The sequence below is a fragment of the Trachurus japonicus genome, chromosome 2 (genome assembly GCF_045865225.1).
Source record: "Trachurus japonicus isolate A0001 chromosome 2, Traja_1.0".
Taxonomy (NCBI): Eukaryota; Metazoa; Chordata; class Actinopteri; order Carangiformes; family Carangidae; genus Trachurus; species Trachurus japonicus.
In genome coordinates, this window is record NC_140908.1 from 505,484 (window position 1) to 526,162 (window position 20,679).

The 20,679-nt window shown below is 44.8% G+C and overlaps 1 protein-coding gene across 1 annotated transcript; it reads right to left on the reverse strand.

Annotated features, from left to right (window-relative positions):
• Positions 1-570: 570 nt before the first annotated feature.
• Positions 571-13,759, reverse strand: ftcd (formimidoyltransferase cyclodeaminase). The gene is made up of 13 exons (XM_085794383.1): positions 13,617-13,759; positions 12,264-12,447; positions 9,842-9,970; positions 9,663-9,751; positions 6,610-6,789; positions 6,385-6,522; positions 6,173-6,304; positions 4,213-4,274; positions 3,817-3,943; positions 3,532-3,737; positions 3,259-3,397; positions 834-929; positions 571-711 (listed from the first exon to the last, which is right to left on the reverse strand). Exons 1-13 carry the CDS (start codon positions 13,668-13,670, stop codon positions 625-627), a joined length of 1,623 nt encoding a protein of 540 aa, XP_085650509.1. The 5' UTR covers positions 13,671-13,759; the 3' UTR covers positions 571-624.
• Positions 13,760-20,679: the final 6,920 nt, after the last annotated feature.

Sequence of the window (20,679 nt, forward strand, 5' to 3'; positions counted from 1 at the left end):
ACAAGCAGCTCCATGTTGTCTCAGAAGTTGTAGATAACATCCAGGAGCTGAAGGCATCAGGGGATCTGCCTGAGTTTATATGGACATTCTAAATGGAATGTGCTTTTAACATGCATTTTCTCAATTAAAAAAAAGGCATTTTAAAAACGTGTTTATTTCGGATACAAAGTGTGATTTCACTTGTGTCTTAGGATAGATTTATTTGTATGACCCTAAGTTACTTCCATGCCAAAGGGGACCTTTGCATCATGACTTGAAGTCAAAGGCCTATTTTTTGGGCTTAACCTCCCTACTATTAGCCCTATGTGCAAGTGACATGTAACTCATCTTTTGTTTGAATGTTTTCAGTTTTTCTTTTGGGAGGCGCGCCTTACACTTTGAAAACCCCTGTTATATACTATATACTACTACTACGGTATATATATATATACGTGTGTGAGTGAGTGATGACTGGACACCTGAGGACTTTTCTCAGCCTTTAATCAACAGGTAGACACTCTGCAGTAGAAGCCCCGCCCCCTGGCGGTGTAGCCCCGCCACCTCTCAGCTCCTCCTGCTCTCTGCAGTAGAAGCCCCGCCCCCTGGCTGTTAGCCCCGCCCCCTGGCTGTTAGCCCCGCCCCCTCTCAGCTCCTCCTGTTCTCTGCGGCGCTGAGCACGGCGGCGACGGCGTCCTTGGCCTCCTGCAGCAGGGTCGCCGCTCGCTTCTCGGTCTGAGGCACAGACAACAACGATGACATCATCACCAACAATGACATCATCACCAACAATGACGTCATCACCAGCAGCAGCTGAGTGAGTCGATGGGGGAACGCCAGGACAGTGAACGCCTCACCGTGACCCTGAAGGCCTCGTCGGTCACGTCCTTCAGGTTGATCATCACGTTGTAGTACGCTCCAAACATGGCCGCCTCCAGCGCTCTGGCTGCCACCTGCAGAGGAAGGAGGAGACGCTGCTCATCTATCCACTTCCTCCATCCTTCCTTCCTCCCTACCTTCTTTCCACAATCCTTTTCCCCTCCCTTGCTTCTTTCCTTCCTTCCTTGCCTTCATCCTCATTTTTTCTTCCTTCCTCTTTTGATCCAGTTGACCTGGGGCCTCATGTACTAAGACTTGCGTGGATTTCCTACTGAAACATGGCGTACGCCAGAATCCAGAAACTGTCGTACGCACAAAAAAAATGATGTATCAAAGTGTGCGTGCGCATGGATCCAAGCACTTTTCTTTTGCTCATCCCAATCAACTTGGAATTGAGCGCACATGTAGAAGTGCCGATCTCCTCCCTGTCCACGCCTCCATTTAAATATGCAAATCAATGTAAATTAGGCCTGCACCAAAGATTCCCTTCTCTTTACGGTCAGATAACAACATGAAAAACTGTGAGGAACAGCAATTTAACCAAATTTGAGTTGAAGGTGCTCCTCGATAAAGTTGAGCCGCGTAAACATCTTTTTTTTTTGCCGTCCTCCGGCACCATCACAAAGGGCAGTGGGAGAGCGTGTGTGTTATATAAAGGTGAATGTGAAGCAAAGGACCGCTGTCATCCCAGATGAAAGCAGACTAATTACTAAATTATGTGAAATGGATTTACGATTTTCATTTGCCTTCTTTTATACACAGATCGCGTAGTAAATAAATGCAGAAGTGCGCCAGGGAGGCTGATAAAGACACATGTCCAACTTTACGCATGTGTTTATTGACATTAAGTACTTCACACAGTCTGTGTAGTTAAACCAGCAAAAAGGAAGTCACTGACAGTGTGATATTTCAGCAGACATGCTCAGTGTGCATCGGGGGGTTACATAGTAGCCTCGTAAACCAGCCTCTCGCGGAAATGCATTTCATTTCATTTCTCGGGAGAGTCTGGCCTCATCCCCCCTGCAAGCGTTTGGGCTGGGCGGGAGCTGGGCGGGAGTAGTAGCAAAGACGGTTTAATATCTTTGGTAGTAGCGTTGACAGACAACCCCATTCAGCCAATCAGCAAGTTGGTGTAGTGACGGGGCTTTGCACCAGTCGGTCCCTGATTGGCCAACGTGCTGTGTCAATCACAGCGGACGACGCTGATTGGCTCGGCCTTCTGAGGGTTTCAGTCCAAACGCTTAGAATGGGGATGAGGCCAGACTCTCCCTCGGAATGAAATGAAATGCACTTCCGCGAGAGGCGGGTTTACGAGGCTAGTTACATAGGACAATTAAACAAATACATTTACTTTGCGCGCATACAGTCCCAGCCTGTAATCTGTCCCCAACTATGCTAAATGAATGAACCATGCGCTGAACCAGCCATCTCGCTACAATGTTTGTTAATATGTGATGCATTTACGCATCACATATGATCTGTACATTTATAGTATAAAAATGCTTCCTGTTCACAGTGTGGTCAGCACCTGAATGGAGGCGACCCACGGCTCCCCGCCGTGTCGCGCTCTCAGGCCGGTCGCAGCGCACTGCGCTCAGTTCCAAGAGAATTGCCCTCGGAAACCAAAAGAGTCATCATGTGCAAAACAAAACAAAAAACCCTCCGGGACTCGTGTGCACTTCGCACTGCAGCATCTGCAATATCTTAAAACTAAAGCTGACGGTACCACTTTGCGCATGATTTTCTATCCACCTATCTAATTGCAACACGTGGATGGGTTAGTTGTTCATAAATGTGTCTCTGATGTGCACATTACTCTGAGGACTAATTGTTTTCACATTATTAACAGTTTCCCAGCTTCACCTCTAAGTGTCGCCAAAGGAACAATAGCTGTAGAAACGTGCGTACGCCAGCTATGGAGTTGGCGTGGGCCACCGCACTTTTCCACGGTCATTTCACTTTTGATACATCTGAACGTTGGCGTGGAAAATGACATACACCACTTTTTTGTGCGTACGCAACATTGATACATGAGGCCCCTGGTCTGTTCTCTCCCTCCATCTTTCTTTCCTTACCTTTTCCCTTACTTCTTTCCTCCCATCATTCCCTTTGTCCTTCCTTCCTTCTTTCCCTTCATCCTTCCTTCCTTCTTTCCCTTCGTCATTCCTGCCTTCCTTCCTTCCCTCTTTCCCTTTGTCCTTCCTGCCTTCCTTCCCTCTTTCCCTTCGTCCTTCCTTCTTTCCTTCCTTCCTTCCCTCTTTCCCTTTGTCTGTCCTTCCTTCCTTCCTTCCTTCCTTCCTTGACCCAGGAGGGTTAATCTAATTTAATTCTACGTTGTGTAATGTGAATAAAACCGTGTGGATGTAACCATGGTTACAGTGCTGCAGGTACACACTCCCTCACCTGAGCGTCAGACTTGCAGGCTGTGTTGCCGAGGACGACCATCTCCTTCAGCGGCGCCCACAGGACGCCGATCTTCTCCGCCAACGCCATCGGGACGCCAACGGCGCTCTGCAGCCCCGCCTGCATCGCCGCCTCCCTCCTGACACACACACACACACACACACACACACACACACACACACACACACACACACACACACACACACACACACATCAGCACACACCTGGAGCTGCACACACACACACACACACACACACGTCACGAGACGTCACCTCTGAATCTCCTCTTTCGTGGTCTTGGCCATCTTCAGCGCCGACATGTAGCTGTTGAAGGCGGCGGCGTCGGCGTCGACCATCAGCAGCAGCTCGGCGGCGGCGGCGTGGAACGGAGGGATGAGTCGCCTCATGTCGGCGTCCAGCGCCTCGAACTGGCGCTTCCCGTACGTCATCTGACCCACCATGGCGCCCAACGCCGCGCCCTAAACACACACACACACACACGGTCACGGAGACGCTCCGACACGTTCAGACTTCACTCTGTGCAGAAGGAACCGTTACCATGGCAGCGACAGCGGCGGAGACAGAGCCGCCTCCCGGAGCGGCGGTCCGAGCTCCGACGCTCTGGACGAACTGACGTAGCGACAAAGACGCTAGGCAACCATCGTCAGGTGACCTCACCATGTACCTGCACAGAGAGAGGAGAGAGGAGGTGGAGGAGGAGGAGGAGGAGGAGGAGGAGAGGAGGAGGAGGAAGAAGATGAAGAAGAAGAAGAGGAAGAGGAAGAGGAGGAAGATGAAGAGGAGGAGGAGGAAGAAGAGGAGGAAGAAGAGGAGGAGGAAGAAGAGGAGGAAGAAGAGGAGGAAGAAGAGGAGGAGGAAGAAGAGGAGGAAAGAGGAAGAGGAGGAGGAGGAAGAAGAAGAGGAGGAGGAAGAGGAAGAGGAAGAGGAACTCACTCTATGATTCTCTCCTTGGGGTTGAACGGACCCAGTGAGTCCAGACCCAGTTTACTGACGACCTGCAGACACAGGAGGAGACATGGTCTGGTTCTGGTTCTGGTTCTGGTTCTGGCGTTAGGGTGTTTTCACACATGTTTGGTGTGCACCCTACTGCTGCTGCTTTTTGTCACTCGGGACCAAACCTGGAGAGCGTCATGTCTCCATGACGACCGGTTGAAATCTGGAAGTGCTGATTGATAAAACTTTCATGATGGAGACTCAAGTAGCTCTGGTCATTTACTTCTCTATTGTTTGTATGTATAATAGTGGGGCAGATAAGCAAAATAATTGTGGGTTTTAATGACTAAAGCATGAAACTTTCAGCATTTCATCTACATACCCCAAGGTTTAATTTCAGATGTGGAACCACTTTGGTGGCTGACCTTTAGGGGTCTTTAGGGGTCTTTTTCCACATTATTCTCCATTGGAAACCTATGAAAATCTGGGAAGTAAATCATTACCAATAAATTTCTTCACCATTGTGTTTAGGAAGGTGTGTAATATCATGTAATAAAATGTTGAAATTCAACTCCAGTGGGAAACCCCCTAAAAAACTACTCAAAGTTGGGGTACCCGTGCAGATTTTGCGAAAATTCCGAAATGTTAAATTTGGCCTTAAGTATCTTGTGAGGGGTCAAACTAGGGGTTTTTCATGATTCTGAATTGATCGCAAACATTAGTTTTTCAGCCAAAACACTCCTTGGTGGAAAAAAACAGCCACACCCACTTTTCCTGTTCATCGGAACCCCCACCACCACCAATAGAATGTATTACAGAGAAGCCATTCCTTAGCATGGCAGAGGTTGTGTCACATAATACTACTAAATACTCAATAATATAACTTATATTTTGTAGCCTTTTTTCTTGTACAACGTTATACAGACGATGAATATAAGTTATATTATTGAGTATTTAGTAGTATTATGTAACACATGTAATTACATAATACTACTAAATACTCAATAATATAACTTATATTCATCGTCTGTATAACGTTGTACAAGAAAAAAGGCTACAAAATATAAGTTATATTATTGAGTATTTAGTAGTATTATGTGACACAACCTCTGCCATGCTAAGGAATGACTTCTCTGTAATACATTCTATTGGTGGTGGTGGGGGTTCCGATGAACAGGAAAAGTGGGTGTGGTTGTTTTTTTCCACCAAGGAGTGTTTTGGCTGAAAAACTAATGTTTGCCATCAACTTAGAATCATGAAAAACCCCTAGTTTGACCCCTCACAAGATATTTAAGGCCAAATTTAACATCACGGAATTTTCGCAAAATCTGCACGGGTACCCCAACTTTGAGTAGTTTTTTAGGGGGTTTCCCACTGGAGTTGAATTTCAACATTTTATTACATGATATTACACACCTTCCTAAACACAATGGTGAAGAAATGTATTGGTAATGATTTACTTCCCAGATTTTCATAGGTTTCCAATGGGGAATAATGTGGAAAAAGACCCCTAAAGACCCCTAAAGGTCAGCCACCAAAGTGGTTCCACGTCTAAAATTAAACCTTGGGGTATGTAGATGAAATGCTGAAAGTTTCATGCTTTAGTCATTAAAACGCACAATTCCTTCCATATATGAGCTTATCTGCCCCACTATAACTCTTGGCAAACGATAGTTCCGATCTACTTTTCTAGTTTGGTACTTCCGACTGGTTTCCGGTTGTGTTCACCCAGCTCGGTCCCGTTAAACCGGTTAAACGTTAAACACGGCGGACCTCCGCTGCTCGGGCCGCACTAGTTTTGGTGCTTCCACACTGACCCAAACGGTACCAAATTTAGGTCGATCTAAATTTAGATCGCACTAACACTGCAGGTGTGAAAGCACCCTCAGTTGTTCTGGTTCTGGTTCTGGGGTTAGGTCTTAGTTCTGGTTCTGGTATTAGTTCTGGTTCTGGTTCCTACCAGTCTGAGGCGCTGCTCCTGGTCCAGGACGAACAGCTGATCTCTGGTGACGTACGACTCAGCAGCGTCCAGCAGGGCCCTCAGGGGAATCAAACCCACGATCTGAGAGCCGACTACCGGCAGCTTCAGGGCCTGCACACACATATTGATCAGTGATTGGTCAGTGATTGGTCAGATGACAGCGAGCGATGGCGGCGAGTGTGACCTCTGACCTCGGCGCCCCTGACGACCTCCTGGAAGACGCGCTGCAGCGGCGTCTCCTCAAAGTCCAGGATGTTGGTGGAGACCTGAGCCAGGTTCGATTCCTCCAGGTACCAGCCAATCGCCTGCACGCTACGCAGCAGACCGGGCTGAGGAGACGGGATGATGATGTCACAACACTGTTCTGTTCATGTCAATAAAGCTGTGTGAATTGAAGTGAAACTCCCAGCATGCACCTGGTCCTTGCCGCGGCCCTGCTCCCGGATGTCCAGCGCGATGCGGTGCGCCTGCTCCTTGGTGCCGATCACGTTCACGTTGTAGGCGATCAGGAACTTACGAGCTCCCGTTACCGTGGCGCCCCAGGATGGTACGAAGTGGGCGGGGCCGAAGTCTGGCGCCCACTCCGCTCGCTTCAGCTGCACGAGAGAGAGAGAGGGGGGGGGGTATTATGAGGAGGAGGACGAGGAGGAGAGGAGAGGAAGTTACGGTCCGCTCACTTCCGGCGGCCATCTTTACCATAGCGCTGCTGCATTAGATTAGCTTCATGTAACACTACACCTAACTCTCTCATTCTACATTCATAGTTATGTTTGTACATGTTGTTACTAGTGCAGTCGGTTCAGTTTGTATTTTTATAGTAGTCGAAGCATTTTCTATCATCATTGATCGCATTTTGCCGTTAGCCGCCTGGCTAACTTAGCATACTGGCTGAATGAAAATTAGACGCTAAATAAAATTACATACAACACTTTCATTATGTTTGTACATATAGGGCCCTATTTTCCTGGCGCAACTCAGGGTGGCGCAGCGAAGCGAGCCCTGACGCAGCTGGCGAAGTGGTATTTTCCTCCAGTGCAACAAGGTGCGCAGCGGATTCGGTAAATTGGCAGACTGCTGTGCGCTGAGATGGGAGTGGTCGCGCAGCAGGGGGAGGTGTCGACAGATTCGCCGTGGCGCAGTGACAATTTGTTGCCGATAGACCGCGCGGAGAGTGCGCCGAAAGCTCGCCAGCTCCAACCTGGTCTAATCTCAGCGCAAGGCGAAGCGCAGCCAGTGCAGTGGCAATTTGACTGCCCAGCGCGCAGTGCAGACACGTCACCAAGACCTCACAGGCAGATTTCCACACTTCCAGGCACATTTAAATGCAATTAACAATAATAATAATAATAATAATCATCACAATAACCCCTATTTATTGTATCTGAATCAGCACATACACCTATATCTATATAGATTGTCCCGTCACACTGATGGCAGATCAAAGGCTTGCGTAATGGAAACTCAGCCTGACTGAATTAACACAGATGAAACCAGGGAGGGACTGAGACAGCCGTGGATGTCCCAAGAGCAGGTGTTGACACTACACACTGTGCCGTTGCAGATTATCAGCTATTTATTTATTTATTTACTTATTGATTTATTAGGGGCCAGCGCCGCATCATCACGCGACCATAACAAATAAAACTGAAATGCCTCTGTTAAGCACAGCTGTTTGTTTATGCTGTGATCTGTGCACACGTGTTTAAATATAGGTTAGATAGATAGATAGACCTGCTCCCTCCTCCTCCCTCCTCCCTCCCAGACTACTTTTGCATCATCAGCCCGTGAGGTCTGTTCGCGCGACCGGACACTGCCAGCTTGGACCGGACCAGAACATCAGTTTCCTCCCGTCTCACTTGCTCTGACAGATTGAGAGCTGTTGCCCAGTAAAAAAAAACAAAAAAAAAAACACACACACCCCTTTTCCATTAATAAAGACACTCATATTTAGTAACCTATATTTAAACACGTGTGCACAGATCACACATAAACAAACAGCTGTGCGTAACGAAGCATCACGGAGCGTCTCTCTTTTTCTTTTTTCTTTAGAATTTACCTGAGGGGATATGTTAATATCTGCTCACTATGATGCCAGGCTGATTGTGGTTTGCTGTGAGAGATGATAGTTTATTTGTTTTCAGTTTTATTTGTTATGGTCGCGTGACGATGCGGCTCAATAAATCAATAAGTACTAAATACATAAATATAGCAGATAATCGTGTAGTGTCAACACAGCAGTAATCCATCCTCATCTTTCATCTGTGCAGCCTTTGATCTTTCATCAGTGTGACGGGACAGTCGATATAGATGTGCTGAATGTCTATGCTGTAATCTGTAGGTGCTGATTCAAATCATCTCTTCCACGGTGAAATCAAACGTCCGCCTTGCGCGCGCGGCGGTTTTAAAGGCGAGGAGAGGAGCTCATTTGATTGGTGAAGATCTGACTCGGCTGTGTCAAACCCACTCCACGCCTTCTCTCCTCCCTCTATGCCATTTGCGCCGGTGGGAGGGAAGTAGGCGGGATGCGCTCCGCTGCGTCTCGAAGGAAAATCGCAATCTGCTCCTGACCACTCCCCGTTGGCGAAGCGAAGGCGAGGCACAGGCCTGATCCTCTCCGCCTGCACCTAGTTCACGAAAGTAGAGCCCATATTGTTACTAGTATAGTCGGTTCCGTTTGCATTTTTATAGTGGTCGAAGCATTTGTGATCATTAATCATTGATTGCATTTTGCCGTTAGCCGCTTGGCTAGCTAGCCGTTAGCCGCTTGGCTTTTATTTTAAAAAAACAACAAACGAAACACCATAATGTTTCTGAAGAGGGCAACCAGCTCTACGGAGTTTAGAAAGACTTTTTTCAGCCTCATGTCTTAGTTCTCTGTGACTTTTCACTCATTATCAGCTGATGCTCAGCTGAGAGCTTAGCGGCAGGTTAAGCTAACGCTATGAACGACTTAGATCAATGATTAAAAATGATCAAAATTTTTCGTAACACTATATAACGTTAGGCCTACAAACTGAACACTAACTGAAACTATAACAATATGTACAAAAATAATTAAAGTGTTGTATGTAATTTTATTTAACATCTAATTTTCATTTAGCCAGTATGCTAAGTTAGCCAGGCGGCTAACGGCAAAATGCGATCAATGATTAAATGATAATGAATGAAAATGCTTTTGACTACAATATAAAACACAAACTGGACCGACTATACTATTAACAACATGTACAAACATAACTATAAATGTAGAATGAGAGAGTTAGGTGTACAGTGTTAGATGTAGGCTAATCTAAATACAGCAGCGCTATGGTAACTTAGTGAGCGGACCGTAGCTTCTTAAAGGGGAAGTACGTCACACTACATTGTGCAAAGTGGTCCATTGTATTGATGTAAATGTAAAGAATGGTTTTGTTGAACATGAGAGACTCATCAGCGTGTGGCGGCCTGTGATTGGCCGAGGGGGCGTCACCTTGTCAGGTAGAGCTTCGTACTCTCCGGCTCTCACCGAGGGGAGTGTCGTCCTGGCCGCGGTGCGAGCTGCTGCTCCGTACAGGTAGACTGTAGGGGGGGGGGGGGGCAGTGAGTCAGTCTGGATGAAGGGATGAATGAATGAATGAACTCCCAGAATGCAGCGGGGCAGCGTCTCACCTGGCACCTGCAGCGTCTCTGCCAGTCGCCGTCCAAACAGCTCAGCGCAGCGGACGCAGTCGTCCATGGTGACGTTCTGGACCGGGACGAAGGGACAGACGTCCAGCGCTCCGGTCCGGGGGTGTTCACCTGGGGGGGGGAGGGGGAGCATAGGGTTAGATAGAGGAGGAGGAGGAGGAGGGAAGAGGAAGATGAAGAGGAGGAGGAGGAAGGAGGAAGATGAAGAGGAGGAAGATGAGGAAGAACAGGAGGAGGAGAGAAGAAGAAGAAGAGTAAGAAGAGTAGGAGGGAGGAGGAGGAGGAGGAAGGAGGAGGAAGAAGAGGAGGAGGAGAGAAGAAGAGGAGGAGGGGGAGGAGGAGGAGGAGGAGAGAAGAAGAGGAGGAGGAAGGAGGAAGATGAAGAGGAGGAGGGGGAGGAGGAGGAGGAAGGAGGAAGATGAAGAGGAGGAAGATGAGGAAGAACAGGAGGAGGAGAGAAGAAGAAGAAGAGTAAGAAGAGTAGGAGGGAGGAGGAGGAGGAGGAAGGAGGAGGAAGAAGAGGAGGAGGAGAGAAGAAGAGGAGGAGGAGGAAGATGAAGAGGAGGAAGAAGAGGAGGAGGAGAGAAGAAGAAGAGTAAGAAGAGGAGGAGGAGGAGGAGGAAGAGATAGAGGAGGATGGAAAAAGAGGAGGAGGAAGAAGGAGGAGGAGGAGGAAAAAAGGAGGAGGAGGAAGAAAAGGAGGAGGGGGATGAAGGAGGAGGAGAGAAGAAGAGGAGGAGGGGGAGGAGGAGGAGGAGGAGAGAAGAAGAGGAGGAGGAAGGAGGAAGATGAAGAGGAGGAGGGGGAGGAGGAGGAGGAAGGAGGAAGATGAAGAGGAGGAAGATGAGGAAGAACAGGAGGAGGAGAGAAGAAGAAGAAGAGTAGTAGGAGGGAGGAGGAGGAGGAGGAGGAAGGAGGAGGAAGAAGAGGAGGAGGAGAGAAGAAGAGGAGGAGGGGAGGAGGAGGAGGAAGATGAAGAGGAGGAGGGGGAGGAGGAGGAGGAAGGAGGAAGATGAAGAGGAGGAAGATGAGGAAGAACAGGAGGAGGAGAGAAGAAGAAGAAGAGTAAGAAGAGTAGGAGGGAGGAGGAGGAGGAGGAAGGAGGAGGAAGAAGAGGAGGAGGAGAGAAGAAGAGGAGGAGGGGGAGGAGGAGGAGAGAAGAAGAGGAGGAGGAAGGAGGAAGATGAAGAGGAGGAGGGGGAGGAGGAGGAGGAAGGAGGAAGATGAAGAGGAGGAAGATGAGGAAGAACAGGAGGAGGAGAGAAGAAGAAGAAGAGTAAGAAGAGTAGGAGGGAGGAGGAGGAGGAGGAAGGAGGAGGAAGAAGAGGAGGAGGAGAGAAGAAGAGGAGGAGGAGGAAGATGAAGAGGAGGAAGAAGAGGAGGAGGAGAGAAGAAGAAGAGTAAGAAGAGGAGGAGGAGGAGGAGGAAGAGATAGAGGAGGATGGAAAAAGAGGAGGAGGAAGAAGGAGGAGGAGGAGGAAAAAAGGAGGAGGAGGAAGAAAAGGAGGAGGGGGATGAAGGAGGAGGAGAGAAGAAGAGGAGGAGGGGGAGGAGGAGGAGGAGGAGAGAAGAAGAGGAGGAGGAAGGAGGAAGATGAAGAGGAGGAGGGGGAGGAGGAGGAGGAAGGAGGAAGATGAAGAGGAGGAAGATGAGGAAGAACAGGAGGAGGAGAGAAGAAGAAGAAGAGTAGTAGGAGGGAGGAGGAGGAGGAGGAAGGAGGAGGAAGAAGAGGAGGAGGAGAGAAGAAGAGGAGGAGGAGGAGAGAAGAAGAGGAGGAGGAGGTGGGGGAGGAGGAGGAGGAGGAGGAAGGAGGATGAGGAGAGAAGAAGAGGAGGAGGGGGAGGAAGAAGAGGAAGAGGAGGAGGAGGAAGAAGAAGAGTAAGAAGAGTAGGAGGGAGGAGGAGGAGGAGGAAGGAGGAGGAAGAAGAGGAGGAGGAGAGAAGAAGAGGAGGAGGGGAGGAGGAGGAGGAAGATGAAGAGGAGGAGGAGAGAAGAAGAAGAGTAAGAAGAAGAAGAGGAGGAAGGAGGAGGAAGTGGAGGAAGAAGAAGAGGAGGAGGTGGGGGAGGAGGAGGAGGAGGAGGAAGGAGGAGGAAGAAGAGGAGGAGGAGAGAAGAAGAGGAGGAGGGGGAGGAGGAGGAGGAGGAGAGAAGAAGAGGAGGAGGAAGGAGGAAGATGAAGAGGAGGAGGAGAGAAGAAGAGGAGGAGGAGGAGAGAAGAAGAGGAGGAGGAGGTGGGGGAGGAGGAGGAGGAAGGAGGATGAGGAGAGAAGAAGAGGAGGAGGAGGAGGAAGAAGAGGAGAAAGAGGAGGAGGAGGAAGAAGGAGGAGGAAGATGATGAGAAAGAGGAGGAGGAGGAGGAAGAAGAGGAGGAGGAGGAGGAAGAAGAGGAGGAGGAGGAGGAGACCTGAGTGCTTGCTCATGTCTATGAGGCTGAAGGCACGTCGTGCTGCGTTCAGGGCCCCCTCCACCACGGCGTCCGGAGAGCCGACGAAGGTGTAGACGGTTCTGTTGGTGGAGGCGCCGGGGTCGACGTCCAGGAGGCTGCAGCCGGGGGAGGAGGAGATGGCCGCCGCGATGTCATCGATCACCTGTAATCAACAATAATCAATTATTAAAGGGACAGTTCAACATTTAGTCAAATTGGCCCATTGCCATAATCCCTATAGTCATAGCAGTAGGTTTGTTACCTTTAATTGTCGGTGCAAGCTATTTTTTAGAACGGCGGAGCAGAGCCGTGAGCTGCTCAGAGCTACGCTACGGAGGCTCATTATGGGATTTCTTGGTTTCCCTCATCAAACTCATCAAATACACAATCCAACAACTCCACAACGCTCTGGTGGACAAGTTGTGAGCTGCACATTCAACACGCTATGAGATAACACAACGTTACCACACAGAGTTGTTGTAGAGGGAAATTCATGCAAAACCGCTGATGCACGTTGCCTTCAGGGACAGTTTTTCATCAACAGTCTCTGTATTTCCCTCTAAAACAACTCTGTCCGGTAACGTTCTCTTACTGCTATGACTACAGGGATTATGCCAATGGGCCAATTTGACAAAATGTTGAACTATCCCTTTAAATGAATAGTCAACTATTCTGATAATCTAATAATCAGTTTCAGTAGTTTTTTAAAAAGTCCAGATTCTCTGATTCCAGCTTCTTCAATGTGAATATTTCTGGTTTCTTTGTTCCTTTATGACAATAAACTGAGTCTCTCTTTGGTTTGTGGACAAAACAAGACATTAGAGGACGTCGTCTGGTGGTTTGAGAAACACTGGTTGATGTTTTTAAACATTTTATTGACCAGATTAATCGATACATCTCCATCTGAATGACCCCTCAACACGCTGTAACAGAAACTTGTCATCTGAATCCAAGGTTTCTACTTTCAGCTGAGGACGAGTCCAAACACCGAACATGTGTTTAATTATTGTTCAGTTCTCTCTCACTGACAAAACACACAGGTCAAAGGTCAAAAGTCCGATCCAGCTGACTGACTAACACACAAACACACACACACACACACACACACACACACACACACACACTGACTTCAGCTGCTCAAAGCTCCAACAGCAACAACCTGCCAGACAACACCACCAGCCAGAAGGACGAGGAGACAGAGAGAGAAAGAGGAAGATAAAGAAGAGAAAGAGGTAGAGGAAGAAAAGAGGAAGAAAGAGGAAGAGGAGGTAGAGCTGTAGAGAGAGAGAGAGAGAGAGCGGTAGAGCGAGAGATGAAGCAGCCGACACCGACCTGTTTGTCTCGTCCTTCAGAGAAGTTGGGGACGCACTCGACCAGCTGAGCCATGATGAAGATGAAGTGTCTGCTGCTGCTGCTGCTGCTAAACTGACTGACTGCAGGTCCAACTAAACCCCTCAACACACACACACAGACACACAAGCAGACACTGACACATCAATCATTGACAGCTGACCGGCCATTGCATCACGCTCTGATCAAACAGAAGCTCAGCTTTGTTCTGTTGGTCAGAGAGGTCAGAGGTCACAGGCTCGAAGATTACAACAACTTACAACAAAGGGACAGAAGCAGATGAAATATTAACATGGAAGAAGAAAACGTGACAAATCCTGATTGAAAAGTTGCAACACACTCGAAACTGACAACTAAAGAAAATTGATGAAGCAAAGGTATGGAGGTACATTTGTGTCTTTATTATTCAATCAAAAGAAAAGTTGATTTAAACAAAAAAGATATTTTCAATCAAAACAAGCTTCACTTCAATCAAAAGCAAAACATTTCAATCAAAGAAAAAAAGGGTTTGAATGCAAAAAAATATTTGAGACCCAAAAAAATTGCAATTTGAGCACTTTTTTTCTTTGATTGAAAATGTTTTTTTTTATTGAAGTGAGTTATTATTTGACTAAATGGACCAAGGTACGGTCCGTGTACCTTTTGTCAGTTTGATATTCCGTTTTAATAAAAAAACGGGAAAACGGAAATACCGTGTTTTTTTCCTTTTTTACTTTTCAAACAAAAACCAATAAATGAAAAAACAGAGTCGTTTTTCCGTTTATGGTTTTCTGAATCAAAAACGAAAAACGAGAAAACCACAGTCAAATAACGGCCCGAATTTGGTTTTTGTAAATTCATTTGTTCGTTTTTCGTTTCATGTTTATCAATATAACGGCGGGCAGAACGGAAGCAGAAGTGAAACGTAATAACTTCAAAATAAAAGCATGCTTATTTTCATCCAGACTACCGTTCTCTTTATACACTCTTTCACTCTTTCAGTGAACTAAAGTATAATTGTATATGCCATGTACTAGTGTTTTGTGTGTGTGTGTGTGTGTGTGTGTGTGGGGGGGGGAGGGGGTCAGGTGGGATGATACGTCACAAGCGTAGTAAAATCAGCTGTTCTTCACCTGTGACCTGCTATGTTTTAGCTTATCGACATTCCTCTGGAGCTCAGTTTTTATTGTTGAAGCGCGTCCGGCCCTATTAGCCATTAATTGTTCCATCCAGTCACCCTAACAAGTAGGTTATTTTTAGCTGAGTGAATGCATATTGTGGGAAAGTTTTACCCTGCGAACGTCACCAGCAGAGGTCCCCATCACACACAAAATAAAAGTAGCGTGCTGCTACTTTCATACAGCCAAACGTTCACTTTATAGCCTAGCTACAGCCCTACACCAACGTTAATTAAGCATTATACAACAGTTAGTTCCGACCATGAGTGCTGATATACAGTATAACAGCAGTGGGACTTTTTACAGGCATTATCACTCCGCTGTTCAGCTGGACAGTAGGAAGTCAGAGCCACGCTCCCTCCCCATACAACTGCGGTCAAATGAGCCGTCGTTCGTCTTCGCGGAGTCAAGTTAATATAATACATCCATGAGTCAAGCCAGCCGCACAGACATTTTAACTGCGCCCGTATCAGAGAACTTATCAGAGTCCACCGGCAAAGCTAGCGCTAGTTTAGAATCAAGCGAGATGACTTCCGGTTTTCAAAATAAGACGAGGATAATACGGAGGCAATCGAGGCGTGTGTGTGTGTGTGTGTGTGTGTGTGTGTGTATAACCATTGTTTATTGGCTGTTAGGCTACAGTGTAATGAGGTGTTTTCAACACTTTTTTTCACATAATTAAAGCAGAAGGGAATGTTTGTGTTAATATAAGTCTTAAATAGTTCTATCTTCCGACAGCAATCACTTCTATAGAGTGGTGGTTACACCTATCAGGGCCTAATGCATTTTAAACAGGAAAAAGGCCTTATACTCCAGTTTTACTGTACAGTAACATCACTTTGGTCCATAACTTCTGTCAATACTTGGTACAGTTGACTTCAGGACCACGCTGGCTACTTCCTCAGTCATGATCAAACGTTTTTACTGTATCATTTTGGAAAAATTAAGCCTCAAAGTTGCATTTTTTGCTTTTTTTTAAAGGAAAAAAGGCCTTATACTCCACATTTACTGTACTGTAACATCACTATGGCCCATAAGTTCTGACAATGGTTGGTAGTTGACTTCAGGAGTATCCTGGCTACACCCTCCGTCATTTTCAAACATTTTTAATGTATCATTTTGGAGAAATTAAGCCTAGAAGTTGTCTTTCCTTGGACTTGCACTGGAAAAGCTCTGTCATTTTAGAGAAATTAAGCCTCTAAATGAGAATAAATAACGATCATAAGGCCTCTTCCTATGTAAAAATGGAACTGTACAGCTGAATTTCTCTAAAATGATGCAGGAAAAATGCTTAATAGTGGATCAGTGGGCTGTAAGGATGGTCCTGGAAACAACTTTATCAACTTTTGTCAAAAATTATGTATCATAGAGATTTTACATTTGCGTGAATATTGAGCAAAATTAATGGATTCATTTCTCAAAAATTATACAGTCCAAATACTTGACACGTATGGGTGAGTAGTCAGGATATTCCCGAGGTCAACACTAACCATTGTCAGAACTTTAGGCCAAAGTGATATTACTGTACAGTAAAGATGGAACATTAGGCTTTGCAAAACTTTTTTTTTTTTTTTTTTTTTTACAAATTTGAGGCTTAATTTCTCTAAAATGATACAGTAAAATGTTTGATATTGAGTGAGGGAGTAGTCAGGATGGTCCTGAAGTCAACTGTACCAACCATTGTCCGAACTTATGCACCAAAGTGATGTTACTGTACAGTCAATATGGAGTATTAGACCTTTTTGTCTTGTTTAAAAAAAGCTAAGAATGCAACTTTGAGGTTTAATTTCCCCAAAATGATACAGTAAAAATGTTTGATAATGACTGAGAAAGTAGCCAGGATGATCCTGAAGTCAACTTTACCAAGTATTGACAGAACTTATGGACCAAAGTGATGTTATTGTACAGTAAAATGGAGTATAAAGCCTTTTTTCCTGTTTAAAAGAAGCTAAAGATGCAACTTTGAGGCTTAATTTCTCCAAAATGATACAGTAAAAATGTTTGATATTGAGTGAGGGAGTAGCCAGGGTGGTTCTGAAGTCAACTGTACCAACCATTGCCTGAACTTATGGACCAAAGTGATGTTATAGTACAGTAAATAAAGAGTATAAGGCCTTTTTGTCATGTTTTAAAAAAGCTAAGAATGCAACTTTGAGGTTTAATTTCCCCAAAATGATACAGTAAAAATGTTTGATAATGACTGAGGGAGTAGCCAGGGTGGTCCTGAAGTCAACTGTACCAACCTTTGTCTGAACTTATGGACCAAAGTGTTGTTATTGTACAGTAGGCTAAATATGGAGTATTAGACCTTTTTGTCATGTATTAAAAAAGGAAAAAATGCAACTTTGAGGCTTCATTTTTCCAAAATTATACAGTAAAAATGTTTGATATTGAGTGAGGGAGTAGCCAGGGTGGTCCTGAAGTCATTTGTACCAACCATTTCCTAAACTTATGGACCAAAGTGATGTTATAGTACAGTAAATAAAGAGTATAAGGCAATTTTTCCTGTTAAAAAAAAAAAAAAAATCAAAAAATGCAACTTTGAGGCTTAATTTCTCCAAAATCATACAGTAAAAATGTTTGGTAATGACTGAGGGAGTAGTCAGGGTGGACCTGAAGTCAACTGTACCAAGTATTGACCGAACCTATGGACCAAAGTGATGTTATAGTACAGTAAAAATGGAGTATAAGGCCTTTTTCCTGTTTAAAATTCATTAGGCCCTGTTAGGTGTAACCTCACACACACACACACACACACACACACACACACACACACACACACACACACACACACACACACGCCTGTAAAAAGTCCCACTGCTGTTATACTGTATATCAGCACTCATGGTCGGAAGTAACTGTTGTATAATGCTTAATTAACGTTGGTGTAGGGCTGTAGCTAGGCTATAAAGTGAACGTTTGGCTGTATGAAAGTAAGCAGCACGCTACTTTTATTTTGTGTGTGATGCTGGTGAGTTCGCAGGGTAAAACTTTCCTACAATATGCATTCACACTCAGCTAAGAATAACCTACTTGTTAGGGCGACTATGGATGGAACAATTAATGGCTAATCGGGCCGGACGCGCTTCAATAATAAAAACTGAGCTCCAGAGGAATGTCGATAAGCTAAAACATAGCAGGTCACAGGTGAAGAACAGCTGACCCCCCCCCCCCCCCCACACACACACACACACACACACACACACACACACACACACACACACAAAACACTAGTACATGGCATCTACAACTTTAGTTCACTGAAATAAATGTAGGCTATACGTGTCGAGCATAATCTGTAAAAATGAGTGTATAAAGAGAACGGTAGTCTGGATGAAAATAAGCATGCTTTTATTTTGAAGTTATTACGTGTCACTTCCGCTTCCGTTCTGCCCGCCGTTATATTGATAAACATGAAACGAAAAACGAACAAATGAATTTACAAAAACCAAATTCGGGCCGTTATTTGACTGTGGTTTTCTCGTTTTTCGTTTTTGATTCAGAAAACCAAAAACGGAAAAACGACTCTGTTTTTTCATTTATTTTACGGAATATCAAACTGACAAAAGGTACACGGTCCGTGTACCTTTTGTCAGTTTGATATTCCGTTTTAATAAAAAAACGGGAAAACGGAAATACCGTGGTTTTTTCCTTTTTTACTTTTCAAACAAAAACCAATAAATGAAAAAACAGAGTCGTTTTTCCGTTTTTGGTTTTCTGAATCAAAAACGAAAAACGAGAAAACCACAGTCAAATAACGGCCCGAATTTGGTTTTTGTAAATTCATTTGTTCGTTTTTCGTTTCATGTTTATCAATATAACGGCGGGCAGAACGGAAGCGGAAGTGAAACGTAATAACTTCAAAATAAAAGCGTGCTTATTTTCATCCAGACTACCGTTCTCTTTATACACTCATTTTTACAGATTATGCTCGACACATATAGCCTACATTTATTTCAGTGAACTATAGTTGTAGATGCCATGTACTAGTGTTTTGTGTGTGTGTGTGTGGGGGGGGGGGTCAGGGGTCAGGTGGGATGATACGTCACCAAGCGTAGTAAAATCAGCTGTTCTTCACCTGTGACCTGCTATGTTTTAGCTTATTGACATTCCTCTGGAGCTCAGTTTTTATTGTTGAAGCGCGTCCGGCCCTATTAGCCATTAATTGTTCCATCCATAGTCGCCCTAACAAGTAGGTTATTTTTAGCTGAGTGTGAATGCATATTGTAGGAAAGTTTTACCCTGCGAACTCACCAGCATCACACACAAAATAAAAGTAGCGTGCTGCTTACTTTCATACAGCCAAACGTTCACTTTATAGCCTAGCTACAGCCCTACACCAACGTTAATTAAGCATTATACAACAGTTAGTTCCGACCATGAGTGCTGATATACAGTATAACAGCAGTGGGACTTTTTACAGGCGTGTGTGTGTGTGTGTGTGTGTGTGTGTGTGTGTGTGTGTCTGTGTCTGTGTCTGTGTCTGTGTGTGTGTGTGAGGTTACACCTAACAGGGCCTAATGAATTTTAAACAGGAAAAAGGCCTTATACTCCATTTTTACTGTACTATAACATCACTTTGGTCCATAGGTTCAGTCAATACTTGGTACAGTTGACTTCAGGTCCACCCTGACTACTCCCTCAGTCATTACCAAACATTTTTACTGTATGATTTTGGAGAAATTAAGCCTCAAAGTTGCATTTTTTGATTTTATTTTTTTTTGAACAGGAAAAATTGCCTTATACTCTTTATTTACTGTACTATAACATCACTTTGGTCCATAAGTTTAGGAAATGGTTGGTACAGATGACTTCAGGACCACCCTGGCTACTCCCTCACTCAATATCAAACATTTTTACTGTATAATTTTGGAAAAATGAAGCCTCAAAGTTGCATTTTTTGCTTTTTTTAAACATGACAAAAAGGTCTAATACTCCATATTTACTGTACAATAACAACACTTTGGTCCATAAGTTCAGACAAAGGTTGGTACAGTTGACTTCAGGACCACCCTGACTACTCCCTCAGTCATTATCAAACATTTTTACTGTATCATTTTGGGGAAATTAAACCTCAAAGTTGCATTCTTAGCTTTTTAAAAACATGACAAAAAGGCCTTATACTCTTTATTTACTGTACTATAACATCACTTTGGTCCATAAGTTCAGGCAATGGTTGGTACAGTTGACTTCAGAACCACCCTGGCTACTCCCTCACTCAATATCAAACATTTTTACTGTATCATTTTGGAGAAATTAAGCCTCAAAGTTGCATCTTTAGCTTCTTTTAAACAGGAAAAAAGGCTTTATACTCCATTTTACTGTACAATAACATCACTTTGGTCCATAAGTTCTGTCAATACTTGGTAAAGTTGACTTCAGGATCATCCTGGCTACTTTCTCAGTCATTATCAAACATTTTTACAGTATCATTTTGGGGAAATTAAACCTCAAAGTTGCATTCTTAGCTTTTTTTAAACAAGACAAAAGGTCTAATACTCCATATTGACTGTACAGTAACATCACTTTGGTGCATAAGTTCGGACAATGGTTGGTACAGTTGACTTCAGGACCATCCTGACTACTCCCTCACTCAATATCAAACATTTTAATATCATTTTAGAGAAATTAAGCCTCAAATTTGTAAAAAAAAAAAAAAAAAGTTTTGCAAAGCCTAATGTTCCATCTTTAACTGTACAGTAATATCACTTTGGCCTAAAGTTCTGACAATGGTTAGTGTTGACCTCGGGAATATCCTGACTACTCACCCATGCAGTGTCAAGTATTTGGACTGTATAATTTTTGAGAAATGAATCCATGAATTTTGCTCAATATTCACGCAAATGTAAAATCCCTATGATACATAATTTTTGACAAAAGTTGATAAA

Bases quoted from the DNA above. Each gene is read 5' to 3' on its own strand.
- ftcd (XM_085794383.1), bottom strand. From the start codon at position 13,670: ATGGCTCAGCTGGTCGAGTGCGTCCCCAACTTCTCTGAAGGACGAGAC. The intron at 12,448-13,616 runs GTCGGTGTCGGC...TGTTGATTACAG, and splicing joins CTGAAGGACGAGACAAACAG to GTGATCGATGACATCGCGGC. The intron at 3,398-3,531 runs GTGACGTCTCGT...TGTGTGTGTCAG, and splicing joins ACGAAAGAGGAGATTCAGAG to GAGGGAGGCGGCGATGCAGG.